Consider the following 22,403-nt stretch of genomic DNA (forward strand, 5'->3'; position numbering starts at 1 on the left):
TAGTAAAACGTGTAAATGGCAATACTCATCTTATTACTGTGCCTTTTCATTTCATAGAGCATCTTTTACCTTTAATTTCCCTTGATGCACAGAATCTTTGCAATTATGTGTCGAGCATTCCACTTCACTAAGAACTAAGACTACCTTTTCAACCTCTCCCTTTGTTTTATACCTTACATATATAATCGGATTACTTGTCATTACCTTTTTACTTTATTTCCTTTTACTGACCTACGCTGTGAACGTCTGATAAGGAGGTAGCACTGGAGGCGATTAACAAATTTGCCTGTAATTACGGATTCCAGAGCCCTGCCAGCCGCGGATGTTGGGATAATATGCCCAAATTACCAGGCATTTTCCTCTCGTCTGTCTTGTAGATTGGGATGTCGTTAGCATTTCTCCACTCGCCAGGGACACAGCGTTTAGCTAGCAACAGAGAGAGAGAGAGAGAGAGAGAGAGAGAGAGAGAGAGAGAGAGAGAGAGAGAGAGAGAGAGAGAGAGAGAGAGAGAGAGAGAGAGAGAGAGAGAGAGAGAGAGAGAGATCTGAAATATAGATACAGTGACATATGAATCTACCAACAGGCAAGGAGACTAACACTCTGACGAACTGATGGACATAAAAGTAGGTAGAAAAATATCAAGGTTGAATGAAGACGTCTCTTTAATACCCACGGCTGTTAACCTAAGCTTCGCATTCCACAACTTGATTCTGTTTTCCTTCTTTCTTCAAGAACGTGTTTTGTTTCATTGGTCTTAACTTTCCTCTCTCCAAGTCTCGTTTGCATTATATTCTTGATAATGTCTCTTTTGGTTATCTCGTCTAATGGATGCATCCTGAGTGTGCGATTATGAGTGAGTTATGGTGTAAGTTCAGAAGATTTTCTCATACTTATAAATCTCTCTTGTTCTGTTGTTATTATCAGCTTGCTAATGTCAAAGGATTTCCTTTTTACCTCCTCCAAATTCTTATTCGCTTTAGGAAGCTCCGGATGTTAGAATGTATTAACTAAATTTTCGTCCTCAGAAAACTGCAAGTGTTTCGCAAGATTAAATTAAAAGCAATGAATTATATTAGACTAAATTCTCTTTGGAAACAAGAAAAGAAGAATGCGATTTATACAGAATTTGGTGATTAAAAAAAAGTAAAAAGATAAAGTAACTTGTGGAGTAAGTAAAGACCATAAGAATGATAAGAGAAGCTGCAGGAAACCGTCAGATATACACGTGGCAGTCCCTACATAAACCTACGTGTTTGCAATCAGCCAATCTTTTAAACCTTCCTATTGATGCGGCACTAACACTCTGATTACACTGCACCAATACACTGGAGATGCGGGAAGCAGTAGCTTCGGTTTATGTATTTTAATCTTATATATTTTTTTCTTTTCTGGGTAGAGACTGGGTAGATACATCCCTTGTGATAATAGCCTGAGTTTACTTGTATTTTCATTTTATACTTAAACTTTTACGGGATAGGGAGGTGGTGTGGTAGAACCGTGATAGGATAGATAGATTCCGGTGATAATACCTTCAGTTTACAGATATATACTTTCTTTTAGGGGACCGAGAGGGTGTGGTAGAGCCTGACCGGGTAGACAGAACTATCGTAACAATACTTTGTTGCCATATATATATATATATATATATATATATATATATATATATATATATATATATATATATATATATATATATATATATATATATATATATATATATATATATATATATATATATATATATATATATATATATATATATATATATATATATATATATATATATATATATTACGGGATGAGAGGTGCTGTGGTAGCACCGTGACGAAGCAGACTGCAGCACCGCTAGAATCCCTGCGGCAATACGTGTGGGGTATTTATGTGGTGTTTCTTTACGTTTCCCCCGAGAAAGGGACGGAGTTTGGACACGTGACTTAAATACGTGACTTAAAGCAGTAGTGTACGTAGTGTGTGTGTGTGTGTGTGTGTGTGTGTGTGTGTGTGTGTGTGTGTGTGTGTGTGTGTGTGTGTGTGTGTGTGTGTGTGTGTGTGTGTGTGTGTGTGTGTGTGTGTAATGAAAGGAAGGATAGGGGCCGATAGTCTCATAATCTCCTTGAAGAGTTACGACTAATGTCACAATTTCTCTGGAGTGACGGTCGTGTGTGTGTGTGTGTGTGTGTGTGTGTGTGTGTGTGTGTGTGTGTGTGTATTTGTCTACGTTTGCTACGATACATGCCATGGATATTCACAAGTGCTTCGGTTCCATCGAGTTGATAAAGCGGAAAAAAATATAAAGACAGTAAATGGGTGTTTGCCTCGAAGTTTTCTCTCTCTCTCTCTCTCTCTCTCTCTCTCTCTCTCTCTCTCTCTCTCTCTCTCTCTCTCTCTCTGTCTCTGTCTCTGTCTCTGTCTCTCTCTCTCTCTGTCTCTGTCTGTTTCCCTGTCTCATTCTGTCTCTGTCTCTGTCTCTGTCTCTCTCTCTCTCTCTCTCTCTCTCTCTCTCTCTCTCTCTCTCTCTCTCTCTCTCTCTCTCTCTCTCTCTCTCTCTCTCTCTCTCTCCCTGTCTCTGTCTCTGTCTCTGTCTCTGTCTCTCTCTGTCTCTGTTTCATTCTGTCTCATTCTGTCTCATTCTCTCTCTCTCTCTCTCTCTCTCTCTGCAAAACAAGGAGGTGGATCATCAATCTCCAGCAGACGTGAAGTGAGGTGGTGGTGTCCCTGTAGCTGTTCCTCCCCCCTGTCGTTGTTGTGCTAGTGCAGGATAAGTGCTCGTTAATTTATAACCTTATGTGTTTCAACCAAGTGTTAGTTTTCTTTTTCTCGGTATTTGAAATTTTGTCAACGTCAGGCTGCCATGAAGGTGATATCATTGTCAAATTGGGATTAATTTTGTATCCCTCTATATTTGTTAATTCATAAGCTTAGAGTATATATTTCTACCAAGTCTGTTTTCTTTTTATCATTATCTAAAATTTTATCAACCTGTATCATTGTCAGATTAAAAGGTCATTTTTATTCCTCTATATTTCTACTAAATCTAAATCTTTTTATTCGTATTAAAAAAAAAAAAAAAATTCCTTAACACTAAGCTGAAATGAAGTCATATTGAAATTGATTTGTATTCCTATATGTTTTACTTTTAATCTAAATATTTATATACGATTGGCATCATTCCTTCATTTTTTAACAATATTGGAATGTTGTCATGGTTATAGCAACCTTCATGCTGTATGCTGCTGTACCTTGCTTCGAATCTTGACGTCATCTTGTAGTTGAAATGCCATCGCCTTGCCTCCCACCAATCATACATTGCACTGTGCCTCCGGGCTGAGAGCATCATTTACTCGATAATTTGCCCAATTACATACGAAAAAATACCACAATTAATGAAAACATCAACACAAAATTACAGAGATCGACACTGAAATCTCGAGATCAAGAAAATAACAAAATAAAGATGATTCACATGTAAATATCAAAGGAAATGGTGATCTACGTAAATATAATCAACTTACACATAAATATTTCGACACTGGCTAATACATATCACATAAAAAAAAATATACTAACCACCTCTATTTATGACGAACACAGCAGAATATTACCACCACCAACAGCATCGAAGAGCAAACCGGATATAGCAGAGGAGAACCTGGGAACAAAAATAATTCTGTCTACATTTTATTAAGGATGTTAACAATAGAGACAGATATGGAAACTTCCTGTTGAACACACACACACACACACACACACACACACACACACACACACACACACACACACACACTTACAAGCAAATAAGTACAAATATACACACTCATTTTCGTATAGATTCCCTTATCGTTAAATTGATAGCTATTGAAAACATTGGAAGGCGAGTGAGGTAGACAGTTGCAGGTCGTGTGTGTGTGTGTGTGTGTGTGTGTGTGTGTGTGTGTGTGTGTGTGTGTGTGTGTGTGTTTAGCTAGTTTTATTTGCCTGTTTGCAGCACACACACACACTCTGAGCTGTGTTTGTGTTGGCCTGTATCAATATCTACTTGTATCCAATTTAGATTTAAAGTCACGGATTTAGTTTTGAGCTGCCGAACGTGTTGTGTGTGTGTGTGTGTGTGTGTGTGTGTGTGTGTGTAATCCGTCGTTTTCTGTTTGTGTTGAGGTGATCACTCGTTTTCTTTCCTTGATTTTCTGGTCGTTCACTTCTGTTGGATTAATTTTACTATCAAGCCTCGTCTCTGCAACGTTACCTGAATATTATTTCAATTCGTGACGGTATTGCTGTTTCTCTTTCTGCTTCTCCTTCAATTATTATATCATCTCTAACTTAATATACTTTTCGTTTAGCCATCGACCTTTCAAGAATAATTTACCGGCATTCAATAAGCTACTTTTTTTTTTTTATTTATTTATCCTTTAATACACATCTCTTTCTGTTTAAAGTTTACGTTTCATCTTGAATGGGTCGATATTCTGCAGCACACAAACGTCTTAGTTCGTCTTCACTTATAGTTGTTAAATCGTCTAATTTATAGTGTTCTGCTTGTTTATAATTGGCTGTGTTAATGACTAATACAGCTCCTTTCTGCTTTGCTTTTTGTAGTATTAGTTTCATGGCACTTAGGGACTGGCACCTTCATCGGCCATTTATTTTTATTTTTTAGCCCTTGACCAGAGCCCTCTCATATAAAAAGTAGTAGTAGTAGTAGTAGTAGTAGTAGTAGTAGTAGTAGTAGTAGTAGAAGCAGTAGAAGCAGATTTGTAATTATCATTGTTATTGTGACAGCACTAGTCATGGAAATACAAGTTTTAGAAAGAATTTTTTTTTTATATTTTTTTATGGATCGTTTGGACAGAGGGAATACCTTTCCTTTGATCACAGACCCGTGTCCAGGAGGTGGAAAGATGAAACAGATCCCTTGGCTGGGGGAATTAAGTTTTGTTTTGTCCCTCTTGTTAACCAGTGCTTGTTCATGTTTTTTGCCTTGTCACTCTTGCCGTTATCCCATGGAGGGGTCGGAGAAGGGGGGGGGTAAGAGAGACGCTGTGACACTCAATAGACGTAAAGGTTTCAGGAAAGATATTGGTGTGGTACTAGACAGAACTGTATAATAGATGTCCCTTGTATTGATTCATTCAGTGTGATATGCGGCAATTCATAGCATTAAATGGACCGTACATAATCCTTATAAGCACCTGTTATAAAGAAAAACGAATTAAAAGGATACAATTTCCAGTGTCTCCTGTTAAATGTTTAAAGTTTGCTGGAACAAAAGAAAATGCCTCGTAGTGGTTTGTGATTAAGGGAGGATGTGACAAACACCAGAGAAGAGGTTAAACATTTCAACGTCTTATGTCAATTACTTTTCTACTTTAAACAGGCTGTAGTGGAAGTTTTTGTGACTAAGGATATTTTCTTATAGTTCTAATGATGATCTGATAAGGATTCTACATCGCTAGTGAGAAAAACACTATTTTTATAGCCTCTGAAAAATATTTCCGATCATTGGCCACTTATCAAGTAACATTCATCATTCACATCCACTACATTAAATACCTTCATTCAGTAACAACTGTTACTTACTAACCTACTAATTGTCATTTTTTTTATTAGCAGTTAGTAGACACAGAACTCAACATTAAGTAAAGACACGGAAGATAATGAAGGTTTAAAAAGAATGTTACAAGTCGTATGAGCTACTTGTGAACTATCAGTTATTAGTTTTTGTAAATATCAACAGACCAAAGGACTATAAATTCAGGAATGACACAGAGTATAATAGAAGTGAGAGCAAAAAGTTACAAGTCCTGTGATCTACTTACAACTTATCAATTATCATTCTTTATAAGCGATCAACAACCCAGAGGACTTAACATTGATGAAACACATGAAATTCAATGGAAGCGAATGGGGAAACATACCATGTATAGCATGTCCATCATGCTATACAACACCAGCATATGCTTATCTTGTATTCCTGGAAGTCCGGCTTTATATCAGGGAGTGTGATGTGGCGGATTGGTACAGGCCATGAAGTACACCCCAGCTATGCCATTTTCCCATTGAGATGTCGAAACCCTGAAATTCTCTTATGCTTCACACCCCCATTGACTTATTAGATCTCACCTTCCCGTCTATCTTCCCCGTCTGTTTTGGCATCTTTCTCCACGCTTGAGCTGTCACTCCGTCAACCTAACTGTCCATCTCTTGCATATTTGAAGGTCAAGGCTATATATACACTACACGTCGCACGTCAGGTTTCGTAGTGAGGATCTAAATATAGGCAAATTCACGTGTCAATAAAGCATTCTTACAGTCACGGCTCGCTGCGGTGTTGTGAGGCAGGTTAGTATTGCCACTTGATAATCGTTACTTGTTCGATATTCTTATGTACTTGTGGACCAATGCGAATATTTTTAGTTATTTTATTTTTATTTTTATTTTTATCTATTTATTTATTTTATTTTTTTCTCGGGAGTAGCATTGTGAGTGGGCTTTTTAACCTATTTTCTTTTTTTGGTCCTGAGCTGACCAACCACCTCCTCTGCCGTCTTAACCATGGTATCTTCCATGTCTCTCCACGTTTCCTCTTCGTTTCCAGTGTGTAGCTCTCTCTCAGTAATGTTTTCTTTATGCTCTGTCGCCTTATCTCCTTTTAGGCTCCACTTCTTTATCATCATGTTCTTTCTTCTTTTTAACTCTTGCATTTTCCTCTGTTTACTGTCCATTTACTCGTTTACTGTGCATTAACACAAGCCTCTTCTGATATGACCTTCCAATGTATCACTCTTATCTCCCTCTTCCTTACCAACATATAGTCTATTTGGCTCAACGTTGCCCCATTTTTATAGGTGCTTAGGTGTTTGTCCCTCTTCGTAAAGCCCGTATTTACATAGAATGAATCCATACTTTGAGTCATTTCAGTATCCTGCTTCCTTCCTTGTTCCTCACCTCATATCTCTGGCCTCCATGCTCCTCCTCACACCCATCTCCCTTCCTTCCAACGTGTCCACTTATAGTAGTCACCACAGTGATTAATAAGGAAGTCTAAACATTTCATGCATTGTTTCTCTCTCTCTCTCTCTCTCTCTCTCTCTCTCTCTCTCTCTCTCTCTCTCTCTCTCTCTCTCTCTCTCTCTCTCTCTCTCTCTAATACAATCTGTCACTTAATAAGACTGTAACCCAGACGTTTTTTTCTTTCTTTGTTGCTGTGAAATCAAGTGAAGCAATCCTATGTAAATCATGATAATGAATTGCAAATATTTGAGAAACGTTTTTCCTGGCTGAAACAAACATGTCCTATTTTTGTTCTTGCCTATACACGAGAGCAAACTTACTTACTCGTCGTTATTTCTTCACCTGTTAAGTGGTGTTTTCGCTTCTAATGTACATGCTGTATGGTTTGCAATTTTTTTTGTCCATCAAGATCAGCACTTTTCAAACTTTTTATTTTTTATTTATTTATTTTTTAATGGTACTCTGAACTTACGTAACCCATATTTTGTGGCACTCTTCACTTTCATAACCCTTTCTGTGGCACCCCTCACTTACATATCCCTTTCTGTGGCATCCCTCACTTACATAACCTTTTCTGTGGCACCCCTCATTTATGTAACCCTTTATGTGACACCCCTCACTTGCATAACCCTTTCTGTGGCACCCGTCACTTGCGTAAACCTGTTTGTGGCATCCAAGCTCACATCATTAAATTTACAAACACACTCAGCAATAGAATTACAAAGATATCAACTTTTAACGAAAAAAACTGCTAAATTGGTAACACTAAAAACAGATTCAACACATTTACGAGTATAGACGAAAAATATTCGACCTTCTTATTTCAGTGGTAATTATAGGCAAACTTATGCAAACACTATTGTACTAATGTGCACTGAGACGATATACTCATGACAAAAATCCTCTCAGTCACTCACGAGGTAAAGGAATCAACTTGTGACTCATTAGTGTACTTGCAGCGTGAAAGGTTCCTCCCCACTTTTCTCTTCCTCATAATTTCCACTTTGATGGGTACTTAATGTAATTCTGGATTTCATCTGTGCTGACAGAATTACTTAATCATGGCAATCTGTGTGTGTTAAGACCACATTCATTTTTATGTTATTTTCCACTCATGTCTTCCTACATTGTTCTGTCATTTTCAGTTAATCTCTGTATGTATATATATATATATATATATATATATATATATATATATATATATATATATATATATATATATATATACATATATATATATATATATATATATACGAGTATATATATATATATATATATATATATATATATATATATATATATATATATATATATATATATATATATATATATATATATATATATATAATTTTATGTTCTGGTCTTTCAAGCCGCTTTGATTTTTTTTTTTTTATGAACATTGGCCTGTTTCCAAAGAGGAGTATCAAGACGCCTCACAAAATAAGCTGGCCTCTCTCTTGGTTCTTCTATCCATGGTACTTTTTTGGGAACAACATTTTTAGGATTTTGTTTCCTTTAGTCTTAGCAGCTTTTCTTAATACACACAGAAAAAATAAATAAATAAACAAGTAAATAGATAAAAAAGATAAAATTAAAATCGCTGAAAAAATGTCAATTTGTATATCTTATATTTTGTTTTATTGGTATTCTCCTATTGTTTATTGAATGTTGTTTAGTTTCTTTTAGGTTTACGTGTAACAAAAACACAACACAAAAAACACATGGAAAGCCGTAAGAAGCCACCAAGTTTATACTTGGCAGTTCCTACACAAAACTTGCCTACCTGCTATCACTTAACATCCTATACGAACTTAAGAAAATATCAGATTTTAATGTAATATCTATTCTACATACATTCTCTGGAGGGAAGCTTCTTTCCTCAAGATATTATGCGTAGCTGCTTTCCTCCTGGGTTTGCATGGAAGCCTCACAGATCTTCCCCGGATTCTGTCACGGGCTGGTGCATTCTCAACATCTCCTTTGATCCTTGTTTGATATCATATTAAACTCATATTTTTCCCCATGGCCTTCTTGTCCTTCCTGCCTGCCTCCCATGTTACCTGGCTCTGCTTTTCCTCGTTAGTCTCAACCCGTACCGGGAAGTGATATGAAAGATGTGTTTGTTTCTGCGCTCCTCATTAGGGGGACGGCAAGACGCCCGCCAGACATGCACTACTCTAGCCTCCTGACGTGTTCTGTTTTGTTTTTACTCTTCCGTCATGATTGTTAATGTGCAGCGATGGAGGCAATGAGGCTAATGCTGCTAGTTCTGTGGTGAATTTTGCAGTTATTGATATTACTATTAATACAATGACTTATTTCTACTACTACTACTACTACTACTACTACTACTACTTATTGTTATCATTTTTGTTTTTCTTTGCCTCTTCTTTTCTTCTCTCTTTTTTTTTCTATACGTAAGATGAACAGAAAAAAAAAAAAAATTGAAGGGACCCGTCTACTACTGCTTCTATTACATAATACCACCACCAGCACCAGCACCAGCACCAGCACCAGCAGCAGCAAGTACCCCCAATTTAACGCTGATGAACATGCGAAGGCGTCAGTATATTAAGACCCCGGAGGACGAACTGTCAGGTTGTTCAAGTCACGTTAGGCACCAGTCGAGCTTATGGTCCCAGGGTGATTCCTATTAGGGATCTGCTTCCTGTTCCTCGCCCCTCGCCCCTCTCCTCGCCTCGCCTTCCCTCCCCTTGCCCGATTGATCTAGCTTCCTGGGACGAGAGAGAGAGAGAGAGAGAGAGAGAGAGAGAGAGAGAGAGAGAGAGAGAGAGAGAGAGAGAGAGAGAGAGAGAGAGAGAGAGAGAGAGAGAGAGAGAGAGAGAGATGAAACGAAAAAGGGAAAAGGTGAATGGAAAGAAACAAAATAGGATAAAGAAAGAAAAAAGGAATACAGTGAATAAAAAAGAAGAGAAAATAGTAAATTAAATGAGAAAAAATAAAAAAAACAACAGAAAGAAAGAGAGAGAGAGAGAGAGAGAGAGAGAGAGAGAGAGAGAGAGAGAGAGAGAGAGAGAGAGAGAGAGAGAGAGAGAGAGAGAGTCATGTCAGAAAGTGCTGTAAATGAAAAATGTCCTTCATAATCTCTAATGTTGCTATATTTCCAGTCAATATGGAATGCTGCATACTGGAGACACAAGAAAAGTCACTAGTCAACACTCAGGCCTGTTAGACCATCCTTACAAAAACAGTGAAATTTCCAGTAACGACTCTCACATCTCAATGACATCTCAGTAATGATCTGAAAATATCCTCATTCATTAATCAATGTTTCTTTATCTTCTCAATTCAATATTCATGCATCCTCAATCTATCTATCTACCCACTTCAGCATTATGTGAGCTGATCCAACCATTGAGCGTCACTAACAAGCCAGACAAACCAGCAAATGGACCATGCACTATTACTCTTTTTCCTTCACAAGCTGGAGCAGAGAAGTGATAGGAATTGACTTATGAAATTATACAGTAAGCTAGACGTTACTTTTAGGACCACATTATTAAACATTTCTGCGCCGCACCTCCACTACTTTCAAAAGGCTCAACTTGAAATTACACGGGTATTTAAGGCAGCTTTTTTTTTCTTTTTTTTTGTGGTTTTAGTGACGTCTAATGGGAGAAATCTAAAGAATAATGGATGAAAGGGAACACTAATCATTCTGTAGGTTCACACACACACACACACATCTATATTTGCACACATCTACATATACACAGCTACACACACACACACACACACACACACACACACACACACACACACACACACACACACACACACACACACACACACACACACACACACACACACAAACACACACACACACACACACACACACACACACACACACACACACACACACACACACACACACACACACACACACACACACGATAAATGACTATGTTGTGGTGCATTATTGCGCATTTAGATTTATTAATGTTTGTGTTTTTCTGTGTTTAGATTTGCTTTGATAATCTTTACAGGTTTTCTTTTCAATTTTTTTTTTTCCCCTTTTAAAATTGCATGTTTATCCTGATTATGTTTTGGTGTTCCGTTTTTTTTTATTTATTTTTTTTTATTTGATGATATATTTCCTGTTTTATTTGGGGTTATATTACGAGATATTTGCCTTGTGCTGCTGAGAAATGGGGATCTAAGAATTTTTCAGAAGACAGAGTTAAAGAATGGTTACATATTACATAGTTAATCAAAATAAATCTACTTTGAGGAACAAGATATGTTTAATGGTCACAGTTTAATTCATAAACTTTTTTCACTGATTCTACGTAATGAAAAGTCAATGAGCACCGATACTAATGGAGGTCAAATACAATCTTTTTTCGCAGTTTATCAAAGGTGAGCTCAGTAATTGAAAATAAGTAGAAATTTAAGATTATAAAGATGACCAGCAAGGGAAGCGATTTTCCATTTATTAATTTTGCCAAAAAGAAATATGATTGATAATGAGTGAAATGAGCGTGAGAATAATTTTCGTTAGTGGCCCTTACGTACAGCTATTTTTAAGGAAACAGCGATATTTTTAGTATTGTAAATTCAACCAAAAAGAGATATGATTAGTACTGAGTGAGATTAATACATAATTTACATTGTTTTAAGTAAGTATCCATAATTACAACTATGTACCATTTTTTTTTTCTAGCATTGCAAACTCAACCAAATAGAAATATGATCAGTAATGAGTGAGGTTAGCCTGGATTTCAAATTGTCTTCAGTATGGGATCCACAATACTGCTATCAAGAGTTTCGTGTTCACTCTGCATCAAAACAACCCTTAAGAGGTGCACGAGGCAAGATGTGTTGAGAGGATACACACAGCAAGGTAGTGTTTGGCGTCCCGACTGAAAAAGAAAATGTCAGGATTGAGCAGCGATTACGTGGAATGCATATTATGAGAGAATAAGCAATGTGGGCTGACTTATATGAGAGGAAAGTAATGTGTATGCCAGTGTAGATGACAGACGTTTTTCGTTATGTGTTATTTGGAGGGCAAGAAAGATTTCGTCCGGCGCTTGCATAGAAACTAGAGGATTAGTCTGTTTCTCTTCTGTTAACTTTCAGACTCTGCAATATTCTTTAAACATTTTCCATGTAAGATATCATCAGGATAAATAGCAGATATGAATAATTGGCAGTAACAGTAGGATAAGAAAAAAATATATGTTGGTCAATGAGAAACAACCAAAAAAAAGTTAGGAGGAGCGAATAACCACTTATTTCATAAAAAAAAAAAAATCCTGTAACATGAATTTAGTTGGCCAGTAATCTAATACAGTGTGTGTCCAATGAACACAAGTGATCACTGCATGGTGAGACTTAAAGTTCGGGAAGTCACTGGTAATGTGAATGGCAAGGTCACGTTCATACTTCTTAGTTTCCTTTCCAAGGGAATATTAATAATTGTAACGCGAGAACAAGGTCACATTCCTACTTTCCTTCCACGAAGTATATGACATGTAACGCGACTGGCGACAAGGTTCTATTTCACTCTCTATATTTTTTTATCAGTAGTGTCTAGACTTTCTGTACACTCTTAACGGTTTGTGTGGTCATTTGTAGCGAAGCACCGGGTGTGTATCGATGAAAAAGGCTGATAATGCTGTGGTATTTAATATCCCTGTCATCATTCATAAGTCGGATAAAGACTTATCCGTTCCAGTCATGTAAGTGTCTCTGTAAACACACTATCTCCCAAAAAAGCGATAAGGAGTGGAGATAGATGATTCACGCATGCAACACTTAGCCGGTGTCCGAGTGAAGGGGAGTGTCGCGTCTGCAAACACATTTTCGGCGTCTTTGTATACACAGGGAGGAGAGGAAAGGAAAGTCAGTGTGAGTTACGAAAGTCTGAATAGCTGGGATCCTCTAGTGCTCGCAAATTTACATTCCCATGTCTGCCGTGGCGGGGTGGCGGGTTGGCCCACGCAAGGTAAGACCCGCGGTGACGCCACACACAGCAGCGAGCAATACCCATGAGAAGCCGCCACCGCTTTCTTCCCTGGCCAGTATTTTTCCTTGGATTTCCTTTTCTCTTCCACATCGTTGTCATCGCACGTCACCGCATCCTCTACACCAGCCCACTTTAAGAGCACGTCTCTACTCGACCCATCTCTCTCTCTCTCTCTCTCTCTCTCTCTCTCTCTCTCTCTCTCTCTCTCTCTCTCTCTCTCTCTCTCTCTCTCTCTCTCTCTCTCTCTCTCTCCCTCTCTCTCTCTTATGCCACACACACATTGATCTGTCTTTCTGCCTATCTCTTTATTTATTTATCTATCAGTCAAACTATCTGTCTATCTATCTATCTATGTATCTATGTGTATAATGTATAGGTAAATGAATTTAGTAAAACCAACTCTGAAATTAACTTCCGTCTACAGTTACAGTACCATTCAGACACCCAGACGAGGCCACCGTCCTTGCCTCTCGCCACTCTTAACAGCACTCATTGATCACAGTGACACCTTTCCTTTTGCCCTCCTCCACCCCTCCACACCTCTTGGACCCACACCCTCACATCCGGCACTAGTCACTAAGTAGCCCCGCCCACTCACTGCTCTCTGTCTTCCTCGCTCCTCTTGACCTTCACCGTCTCCTCGACTTATATACAGGATGTTGAATAGGAGACACCAAAAGTGAACTCTGTGACAGTCCGAGTAAATACAGATGGGATATGTTTTATACCCTGTTTTCCTCCCATGTTTACACCCCAGGGGGAGTGGCATGAATATTTTGGTGCTTTTTGAGGCCCGTTTTGCTTGCCGTCATCTTCAGTGTCTCTCTCTCTCTCTCTCTCTCTCTCTCTCTCTCTCTCTCTCTCTCTCTCTCTCTCTCTCTCTCTCTCTCTTTTATTTAAACAAATATTTACAGAAAGGCTTCAAATTCCACGTTGAGTATGGAATTATTTAAAAAAAACCTATGATAGTATTATTTACAGGAATAACACTATACGTACATACTTAACATAAAGATAATAATACTAATACAATAATCTCTCTCTCTCTCTCTCTCTCTCTCTCTCTCTCTCTCTCTCTCTCTCTCTCTCTCTCTCTCTCTCTCTCTCTCTCTCTCTCTCTCTCTCTCTCTCTCTCTCTCTCCTTCCTCTTTCACTTTTTCTTGGTAACTTATTTGTTAATTTACTTCGATGCTCACTCCTCAGTGCAGCTGCCTTGGTCTTGTGTGTGTGTGTGTGTGTGTGTGTGTGTGTGTGTGTGTTTATTACAAGTCTATTTCTGTGTCTGTCTGTCTGTCTGTCTATTTGTCTTTCTGTATATCCACCTATCCGTATCTTTCCTTCAAATATCCTTCTACAATAACTCTCCAACATTTGTCCGAATTTCGAGTGTACCCAGACATTGAACATTACGAAGCTCGCTCTTCACTCTGCCGAGGAAAGAAAAAACTGTGGATGTTATTAAAATCCCTTGCTATTATTTTGTAAGCCGTTGGTGGCTTCCGGGCGTATCATGCACGTTGGGCCGCGAGATCTTTTGCTGCATCGTGGCTAATGAGCGTTTGTGGAGACTGTACCTGAAGACTCACTACTTTTTTCTTAATATTCTAACTTACTTCCTTTATGACGAGGATGATAATTTTTCATGCGCTTTGCTGAGGGTTATTTGCATTAGTATCAAATGTTTATTATTCTTTTCATCATTATTATTGGTATTTAGATTTTTGTCTGCGAGTGGTGTGTGTGTGTGTGTGTTAGACATATGGTATCAATAAGTAAAAGAAAAACGTAAACTGACTTCATTACTTTCCCCTTCGTGACACATGCGTCCGTCGGGCTTAGGATCAGACAAGAAGTCACCGTTACGTTTCTTAGGATCCATCGTGGTGCAATGATCTCCATAAGGTTATCTCAAGAGTGAGGCTGAAAGGACCAAAGTCTTCCCTCCTTCAGTCGGGGTAAGACATCATCGAGCCGCAAGAACTCTCTCGGTGTTTGGTGTCTTGAGTGTCAATGGAAACACCAGAAGGAAAATGTTGTGTAGTTCGGTTGGGTTCTGATGGCTAGAGATAATGGCGATGGCTGGTGTGAGAAGGTGTTTTGTCTGGCTGACGACTTGCTGCCGTCCCTAAGGAGTCTTGGTCTTTGCAGGCGACGCGGGCGGCGGTGTTATGGACCATTGTGAGGAGCGACCCTGATATGGCGACACGCTGCAGGGAACGGTAAGTGTCTCACTTCGTTGTTATTGCTCGTCGGGAGGACAATTGACAAGGGTGAAGAGCGACTTTCACTTATCAGACTGTCATTACGATCCTTTGTAACACAGGAATGTGTGACCTCGGCACGCACGACCGAGGGATGTTAGTGACTTGGCTTTTTACGCAGGACTTCAATATTAACAATGTCAGGTACAGCCTGTGGCAGTATTATTGCACTGTGACAAGACTTTACCAGTGTACGGACTCAATTTGGCACGCGCGTTGGCGGCATCCGAAGACAGTGAAATAAAACGTGATGACTTTCTTTGTTAATTCAAGAGGAGAGCAAATTTGCTGTGAATCTTGCCACATTATGCACCATTCTGAATCGTCACGCATGCTGGAGAGAATTGGACTCAGGAGCTCTCTCCATTGCACCAATCGCTAGGCCAACAGTTTATTATATATGCACGTATTAATGCACAAGGATGCGTATGCAGAGTAATGTGCTCACAGCGTAGTCTTGTTGAGGCCGGAGCAGCGACTCATGAGCTGCGAATAAGCTTATTACCAGTAAGAGCTTCAAACTGAGCCTCCCAAAGGATCTTAGCAATGCGTCCATCTGACTTTGCCGAGTCTTTTATGGCATACTGGCATACCTTACCTTCTTGTCAAATAAACTGTCACTTCAATGTGCCGGGGAAGAAAATGCCTTCATCTACATGTATTTTGTTTTTGTTGTTGTTGTTGTTGTCATTAATATCATTATTATTATTGTTACTATTACTACTACTACTACTACTACTGCTACTACTACTACTACTACTACTACTAATGATAATAATAATAATAATAATAATAATAATAATAATAATAATAATAACAACAACAACAACAACAACAACAACAACAACAACAACAACAACTACTACTACTACTACTACTACTACTACTACTACTACTACTACTACTACTACTACTACTACTACCACCACCACCACCACCACCACCACCACCATCACCACATGCCACTACTACAGTAACTTAGGCAACACCTGAGTGAAGACAACGACGTTTCTCAACTCTTCTTAACACTCGCGCGAAGGGTGATCCCCGGTGCATGATTTAATTTCCTTGTTATTTTGACGCTGAACAAAAAGCGTAGCAGCTGCCACACAGATGGAGAGGAGAGAGGGAGAGGAGGAGAGTGGTGGTCATTCTAATTGGATAAAGAATAACAGGAGGGATACCAGGAAAGAAAATGAGAAACACGTGAGAGGTGAGGTAATTATCAGATGAATTATAACAACGGCGACGCCTGCAGTAGTAGAGTCACAATCCTGACAACATGAAACACTCAGAAAACCTTATAGGAATCTTATCGCTCTTTACCTGCCTAGGATCTGCTGCTAATTCTGTTTTCTATATTGGTAACAGTAGAAATAGGAATGGGGCTTCGTTCATACTATCGTTAGGAGAATCAGATCGTTCTTTAGTTGCCTAGGAACCGATCTGTTGCGGTAGGAAGGACGCCTCACTAGTACAGTCGTCAGGAGAACGTCTATGCCTTTTTCCCTTGGTCAGGTTCAACACTCAGCTTATGGCAGTGCAGTCATTCTTTAGTTGCATAGGAACCGATCTATTGCTAATTCCATTCTCATTCTCTGTAGCGGTAAAGGTAATAGTAAGAAGGTTGCCTGGTTCACACAGTCGCCAGGTGAACGTCTGTGCTTTTCTTCCTCGGCCCGGTTCAACGCTCAGCACCCAACACCTGCTCCCCTCCTACTTGAAGACGTGAGAAGCTGAAGTGTCGTGCCATTTAAGCAGTGCAAGAAAACATTATAATCTCGTATATTCTTAGAAAGGAAATGAAAGGCAGACTCCGTAGTTCGTTACGTTAGAGTCGAGAGGGTGGCGAAGGTAACGAGCCGGAGAAGGGAAGGAAAAGGAAGTAAATGATGGTGCGTTGTGTGAAGAAGGCGAGCCGTCCAGCGGTGGAGAAATACTGCAGGCTTGGGGGCTTTGGGGAGGAAAGGAGTCACTTGCTCATGCCGGAAAATACCCCAAGAAAAGTAGCTTAAGGGAACAGGTAATATGAGTTTTATATATATATATATATATATATATATATATATATATATATATATATATATATATATATATATATATATATATATATATATATATATATATATATATATATATATATATATATATATATATATATATATATATATATATATATATATATATATATATATATTGTGTAAAATGAATATATTAAATAAATAAAATGCATATGATTGTAATTTAGTGATGAAGGAGCTAAGAGTTACAAGTGAAAGAAATAACATTAGAGTGGGAAGCATGCAGATGACCTCTACATAACAAACACAACTATGCCTTTCTTCTCTGTCCAGGCAAGTAACACGATTGACATTTGGCTCCAGACACGCCATGCTTCACCTGTCAATCTAATTAATGGCTGGAAGATATTACATGAGCTGTCTGCCACACGCCCTGAGACACCCTAGTACTTGTGCAAGCTGGTCAGGTAGGTCAATGTGGTGCTAGATTGAGGTAAAGCAAAGTTCTCCCCACGTTCACTATGGAATGCGTTTTTAAGTGCAGCTCCTTTTTTTCTCCCTTTTTTGGGGGGCCAAGACTGTAGTGGTGCTTAGCGTAAGGTGCATGTTGCCGGAGTTGATTTGCTCCTTGGTACGACAAATGATGACGGACTAGCGGCGTAATGGCTAGCACGCCTGGTTCAGTGTGGAGAAGCGCCGGGTGGTGACCATTTAGGCTCGTCTCCCGTGATGCTGCAGCCCTGATCACACCACTGCGCTATGAAGACAAGCGTTCCTGTGCTCTGTGACGAATGGAGTGACGAGGATTTTGTTTTTTTATATAGTTCTATTGTATTTTACCGTATTTTATTACATTATTGTATTTTATCGCATTTTATCTTATCTTGTATTTTTATCGTATTTTGAATTAATTTTGTCATATTTTATTTCATTATAAGCTTTTACCACCGGTCGAGTTGTTTTGCTATGAAGTGAACTTTCTCCCTGGCTGACAAAAAATAAATAAATAAATAAACAGATGATAAATAAATAAATAAATCCAGCTAACCAATGAAATACATGCTTGCTTACCAACCTACATACCTACTTAACTAACTGAATAACCAACTAACTTACCAACTAACCACCTAAAACCAAATAGAATAAAACAAACATGACATATATTTCTAGGTGTTCGCTGCCACGAGGTTGCTAAACCTTGTTCTTAATACAGGAAGGTGCTTGTAATTGAAAGTATACAACTCAGATCAACAATTTTATTCACACAATTGAAATACATCGAAATAATGAGATATAGATGAAGTCCTCGCGTGACAGTCTTGTTAATGCTTCACATTGAGTGCTGATGGGCCGGTTGTGTTAGATATGTTAAAGTTTTCTCCTGTGATGTCAAATGGGGATGGCTGAGGCCGATGAGGGCCGTGGACGTGCAGGGTCTTAGGGAGGCGCTACACAGCCACCTGCATAGCGGGTTTTTCGCATAGCACGCTGCACAACAAACAGATTAGGACTTTAGTATCAAGAGTAGAAATACATAGTTGTACCATTTATACTTTTGTCTTTCAAAATTCAGAAATTAGCAACCACAGGTGTAATTCGTAACAAATGTCTCCACCACCGCGACACCTACACCCACTATTGATTAATTCTACAACATTACGTGTTTTAAATATAGTTTTTTTTTTTTTTTTTTTTTTTTAGTTTATATACACGAAGGTACGACAGACCTGTAAAGCAAGCACAATGACACCATCACCACCACTACTCCCATAACCTTCACCACTCTTACCACGAGACCCACCTTTTCATGATCGCGCAACTGGCGTCTTTCCACCAGAAGTCGTTTGACTTACTCATCTCCGTGCAGTCACCGTCGCCGTTTGGTTCTCCCTGACTCCACCTGCCGAACATAATCACCTCAGTTTCACTCCACACCTTAGGCAGTTATTCAGTTTGTTCCAGGTCTTGTATTAATATCTCACAAATTCAGAAGTACCGGAAATTTCCCATAAATCTGTCTTGCTTTTCCTTTTTTTTTAAGCAATGAGCTTTCTCCTAACCTAGCAAGTCATTTCTCTCACATAACGGTTACTTACTTGGTGTTTTCATGAAATACAAAGCTACTTAAAGTGTTTGTTGTTGCTTGTGAAAACTACTTTTCATTATAAAAAATATTATCGAGATGTGACGTACTCAGTAAATGCGGGTTGCGACCTATCCGTCCATATGAAGATTCCCTCGAAGTTGTTGTCATTCAGACCAATCCACGTATCGTCAGTCGCAAGAGCTGGAAAGTATAAGTTTATTATTATTATTATTATTATTATTATTATTATTATTATTATTATTATTATTATTATTATTATTATTATTATTATTATTATTATCATCATCATCATCATCATCATCAGCATCAGCATCAGCATCACTATTTTCATCATTTTAATTGTTATTGAAAAAGAAAAACGTCAATCCTTATTCAAAATATTGTAAAACTGCCACAGTGACATCATTAGTGAGAGTACTTTATAATTTGGCTTGTGACGATATTAATGATCTTTTAATCTGATTTCAAGTGCAATAACTACGTAATACGAGTTGGCTGATTACGCAATGGTAGTCAAAACTTGAAAGGATGATGTGAATTGCTTGATGTCTGATATAAAGAACATAAAGTAAATGTTTTATCAGATTGAAAACCAGATTCAAACATGAGATGTAAAGCAACTTTCGATATGAATACATGAGGCTAGGAGTAGTTCTGAAAAGTGCACAAAAGGTCATAGTTACAAAACATCAGGTGTAATAATCACCCTTAAGAAGAAAGCTGACGATAATGTACTTATTGCACTTAATTGCACTTATCTTGTGTTAAAATTTAGAACCTCAGAATCATATTACATACCTACATAGCCTGTATGGACAAAACTGGATCATGGATGTCCTACTATCTGTTTGCGAGCGGCATCCACACTCAATTTAATAACATAGAAATAAATAAAAAGAAGAAACCCATGGTGCATATTACCTTTGAGGAAACTGGCCTGAACTCTCGAAGTGACCTTGGCATAGTCTGCATCGTAACCATTGCAGTAGCTGAGGCCTTCCACCCAGGCAAACTTTTTGTCATTGTTGAATTTGAAACATGATGACTCATAAAGCGACCATCCAGGTTCACATACATTCTCAGCAGTTGCTAGGGCTGCAGTGGTTACGCATTCAATCAGAGTCGTCGATTCTACTGTGACTGTTGACGTGAGCTCAGCGGTGGTGCTGTAGGAAGTGTTTACTCCTGTAGGACCTCCTGGACTGGTGTTGGTTGAGCCAGTCACAGTAGGACCCTCTGGACTGGTGTTGGTTGAGCCAGTCACAGTAGGACCCTCTGGACTTGTGGTGGTTGAGCCAGTCACAGTAGGACTCTCTTGACTGCTGGTGGTTAAGCCAGTCACAGTAGGACCCTCTGGACTAGTAGTTGTTGAGTCAATCACAATAGGGCCTTCAGGGCTGGAGGTGGTTGAGTCAGTCACAGCAGAGCCTCCAGGACTGGTGGTGGTGGTGGTGGTGGAAGGAATCACTGAAGTACAAATTTCAGCCTGGATGGACGACTGGAGTTCAGCGGAATCTTGGTAATAAAAAGAGGTCAGTCATTAATTCTAAGCTGCAGGTGCCTCGTTTTGAGTCGGAGAAACCCAAGGTGTACAGTGGGGAAAAGTTGAGTCTCAGTATATTTGAACCTTTACTAACTCCCAATGTTGTGTAAGGTGAAAAAGTGGTTGAGAGCGTTTCGCCATCTTAGAATTGTATACTAAATCTTCATAATAACCGTTTCTTTGACATGAGGCATCCCAGTAATCAATGGCATGCGATCTAATAGTGGTAGTAATAGTAGTAGTAGTAGTAGTAGTCGTAGTAGTAGTAGTAATAGTAGTAGTAGTAGTAGTAGTAGCATTAGTTGGAGTTAGAGTACTACTATTATAGTAATAAAAGTCAACAGAAGTAAACGCTCTAACACATCATTGTATAAGTATAAATAAATTTTCCTAAGAAAGTCCTATCATTATTAAATATTATTTCGTCCAGTTTGTGTAATAGTTCTTTGGAGGCAGCCGTCAGTCACTACAGTCGCAAATGAGGTGTTTTCATCATTCGCACTTCCACGACAATAAATTGGCCATGGAACACTAGATAACTGATCCCAAACCATTTTAACGTACACTGATTGCCCTTGAACATAACTCATTCCTGTAGTTTTGCGGAGTTACCCTGCACCTTTGTTCTTGTCAGATTAATGAGGTTGTCTTGCGACCCAGCTCACCTGAAATGACATCGACGAGCGAGCAAGTCACCACGCCGTCCTCTCCGTACTCTTGCCTCACCATCAAGCCATACTCCTCCAGACGAGCCTCTCGCCTGAACACTGGTCCGGCGGCAGTCGTCTGGTGGTATAGTCAAGGGTTGTTTCACATAATCCAACCGAAGATATCTTACTATTTTGACTGCCTTTGGCCTCAATATCCTGGCGAAACTTACATTTACATCAGGACACGGCGAAGAACACTGGACCGTCGGCCTTCTGTCGGTGAAGTTAAGAGTGAGAGTGTCTCCACACTCCAACGTTGCCTCTTGTGGCTTAATCCCATCCACCACGCCGCCGAACACTACCTAGGAGACAGTGACAGTAAAAAAAATAAAATAAATAAAATAAAATAGCCCATATTTGGGACTTATATATTAGGTTTATCAGGTGGAAATATATACCATGGCAAGTTATACTACACAGATGCACATAAAAAATGTTTCTAGAACAACATTAAGTGAAAGAAGGAGTGTCGATATGAGTGAGCAGTGTAGTGGTCTTGTGTTTTGGGTAGAGTGAACAGTGTCATAGGCCCAGAGTCCTGTACAGTAACTCACCTTCGCCAAGAGGATGACCACTGCTACCTGTTGGTTCAGCATGATTCTAGTGCAGTAAGGGACCGCTGCCTAAGCTCTTATATAATCCAGCATGTTAGATACGTTTTTTTCAATCGCTTGCCTTTCTTACTAGTCCCCCTTTGCTTTTCTCTGTAGCATTTGGCCAGCTGCAGCAATGGTGTAATTCCAATGCAAACTAACGAC

At 38.9% G+C, this 22,403-nt stretch overlaps 1 protein-coding gene across 1 annotated transcript; it reads right to left on the minus strand.

The window, feature by feature from the left end:
- Positions 1–18,527: 18,527 nt before the first annotated feature.
- On the minus strand, positions 18,528–22,326 carry LOC135106906 (brevican core protein-like). Its single transcript, XM_064016327.1, has 7 exons — positions 22,200–22,326; positions 21,816–21,947; positions 21,601–21,721; positions 20,314–20,907; positions 19,479–19,572; positions 19,087–19,185; positions 18,528–18,773 (listed from the first exon to the last, which is right to left on the minus strand). Exons 1-7 carry the CDS (start codon positions 22,239–22,241, stop codon positions 18,734–18,736), a joined length of 1,122 nt encoding a protein of 373 aa, XP_063872397.1. The 5' UTR covers positions 22,242–22,326; the 3' UTR covers positions 18,528–18,733.
- Positions 22,327–22,403: the final 77 nt, after the last annotated feature.

The sequence above is a fragment of the Scylla paramamosain genome, chromosome 14 (genome assembly GCF_035594125.1).
Source record: "Scylla paramamosain isolate STU-SP2022 chromosome 14, ASM3559412v1, whole genome shotgun sequence".
Lineage (NCBI taxonomy): Eukaryota > Metazoa > Arthropoda > Malacostraca > Decapoda > Portunidae > Scylla > Scylla paramamosain.

What these genes read in the sequence shown, in the direction of transcription:
- LOC135106906 (XM_064016327.1), bottom strand. Translation starts at nt 22,241, where the DNA reads ATGCTGAACCAACAGGTAGCAGTGGTCATCCTCTTGGCGAAG. An exon ending in CGCCGTGTCCTGATGTAAAT is followed by an intron (nt 21,722 to 21,815) that starts GTAAGTTTCGCC and finishes CTATACCACCAG; the next exon opens with ACGACTGCCGCCGGACCAGT. An exon ending in TCAGGCCAGTTTCCTCAAAG is followed by an intron (nt 19,573 to 20,313) that starts GTAATATGCACC and finishes TATACTTTCCAG; the next exon opens with CTCTTGCGACTGACGATACG.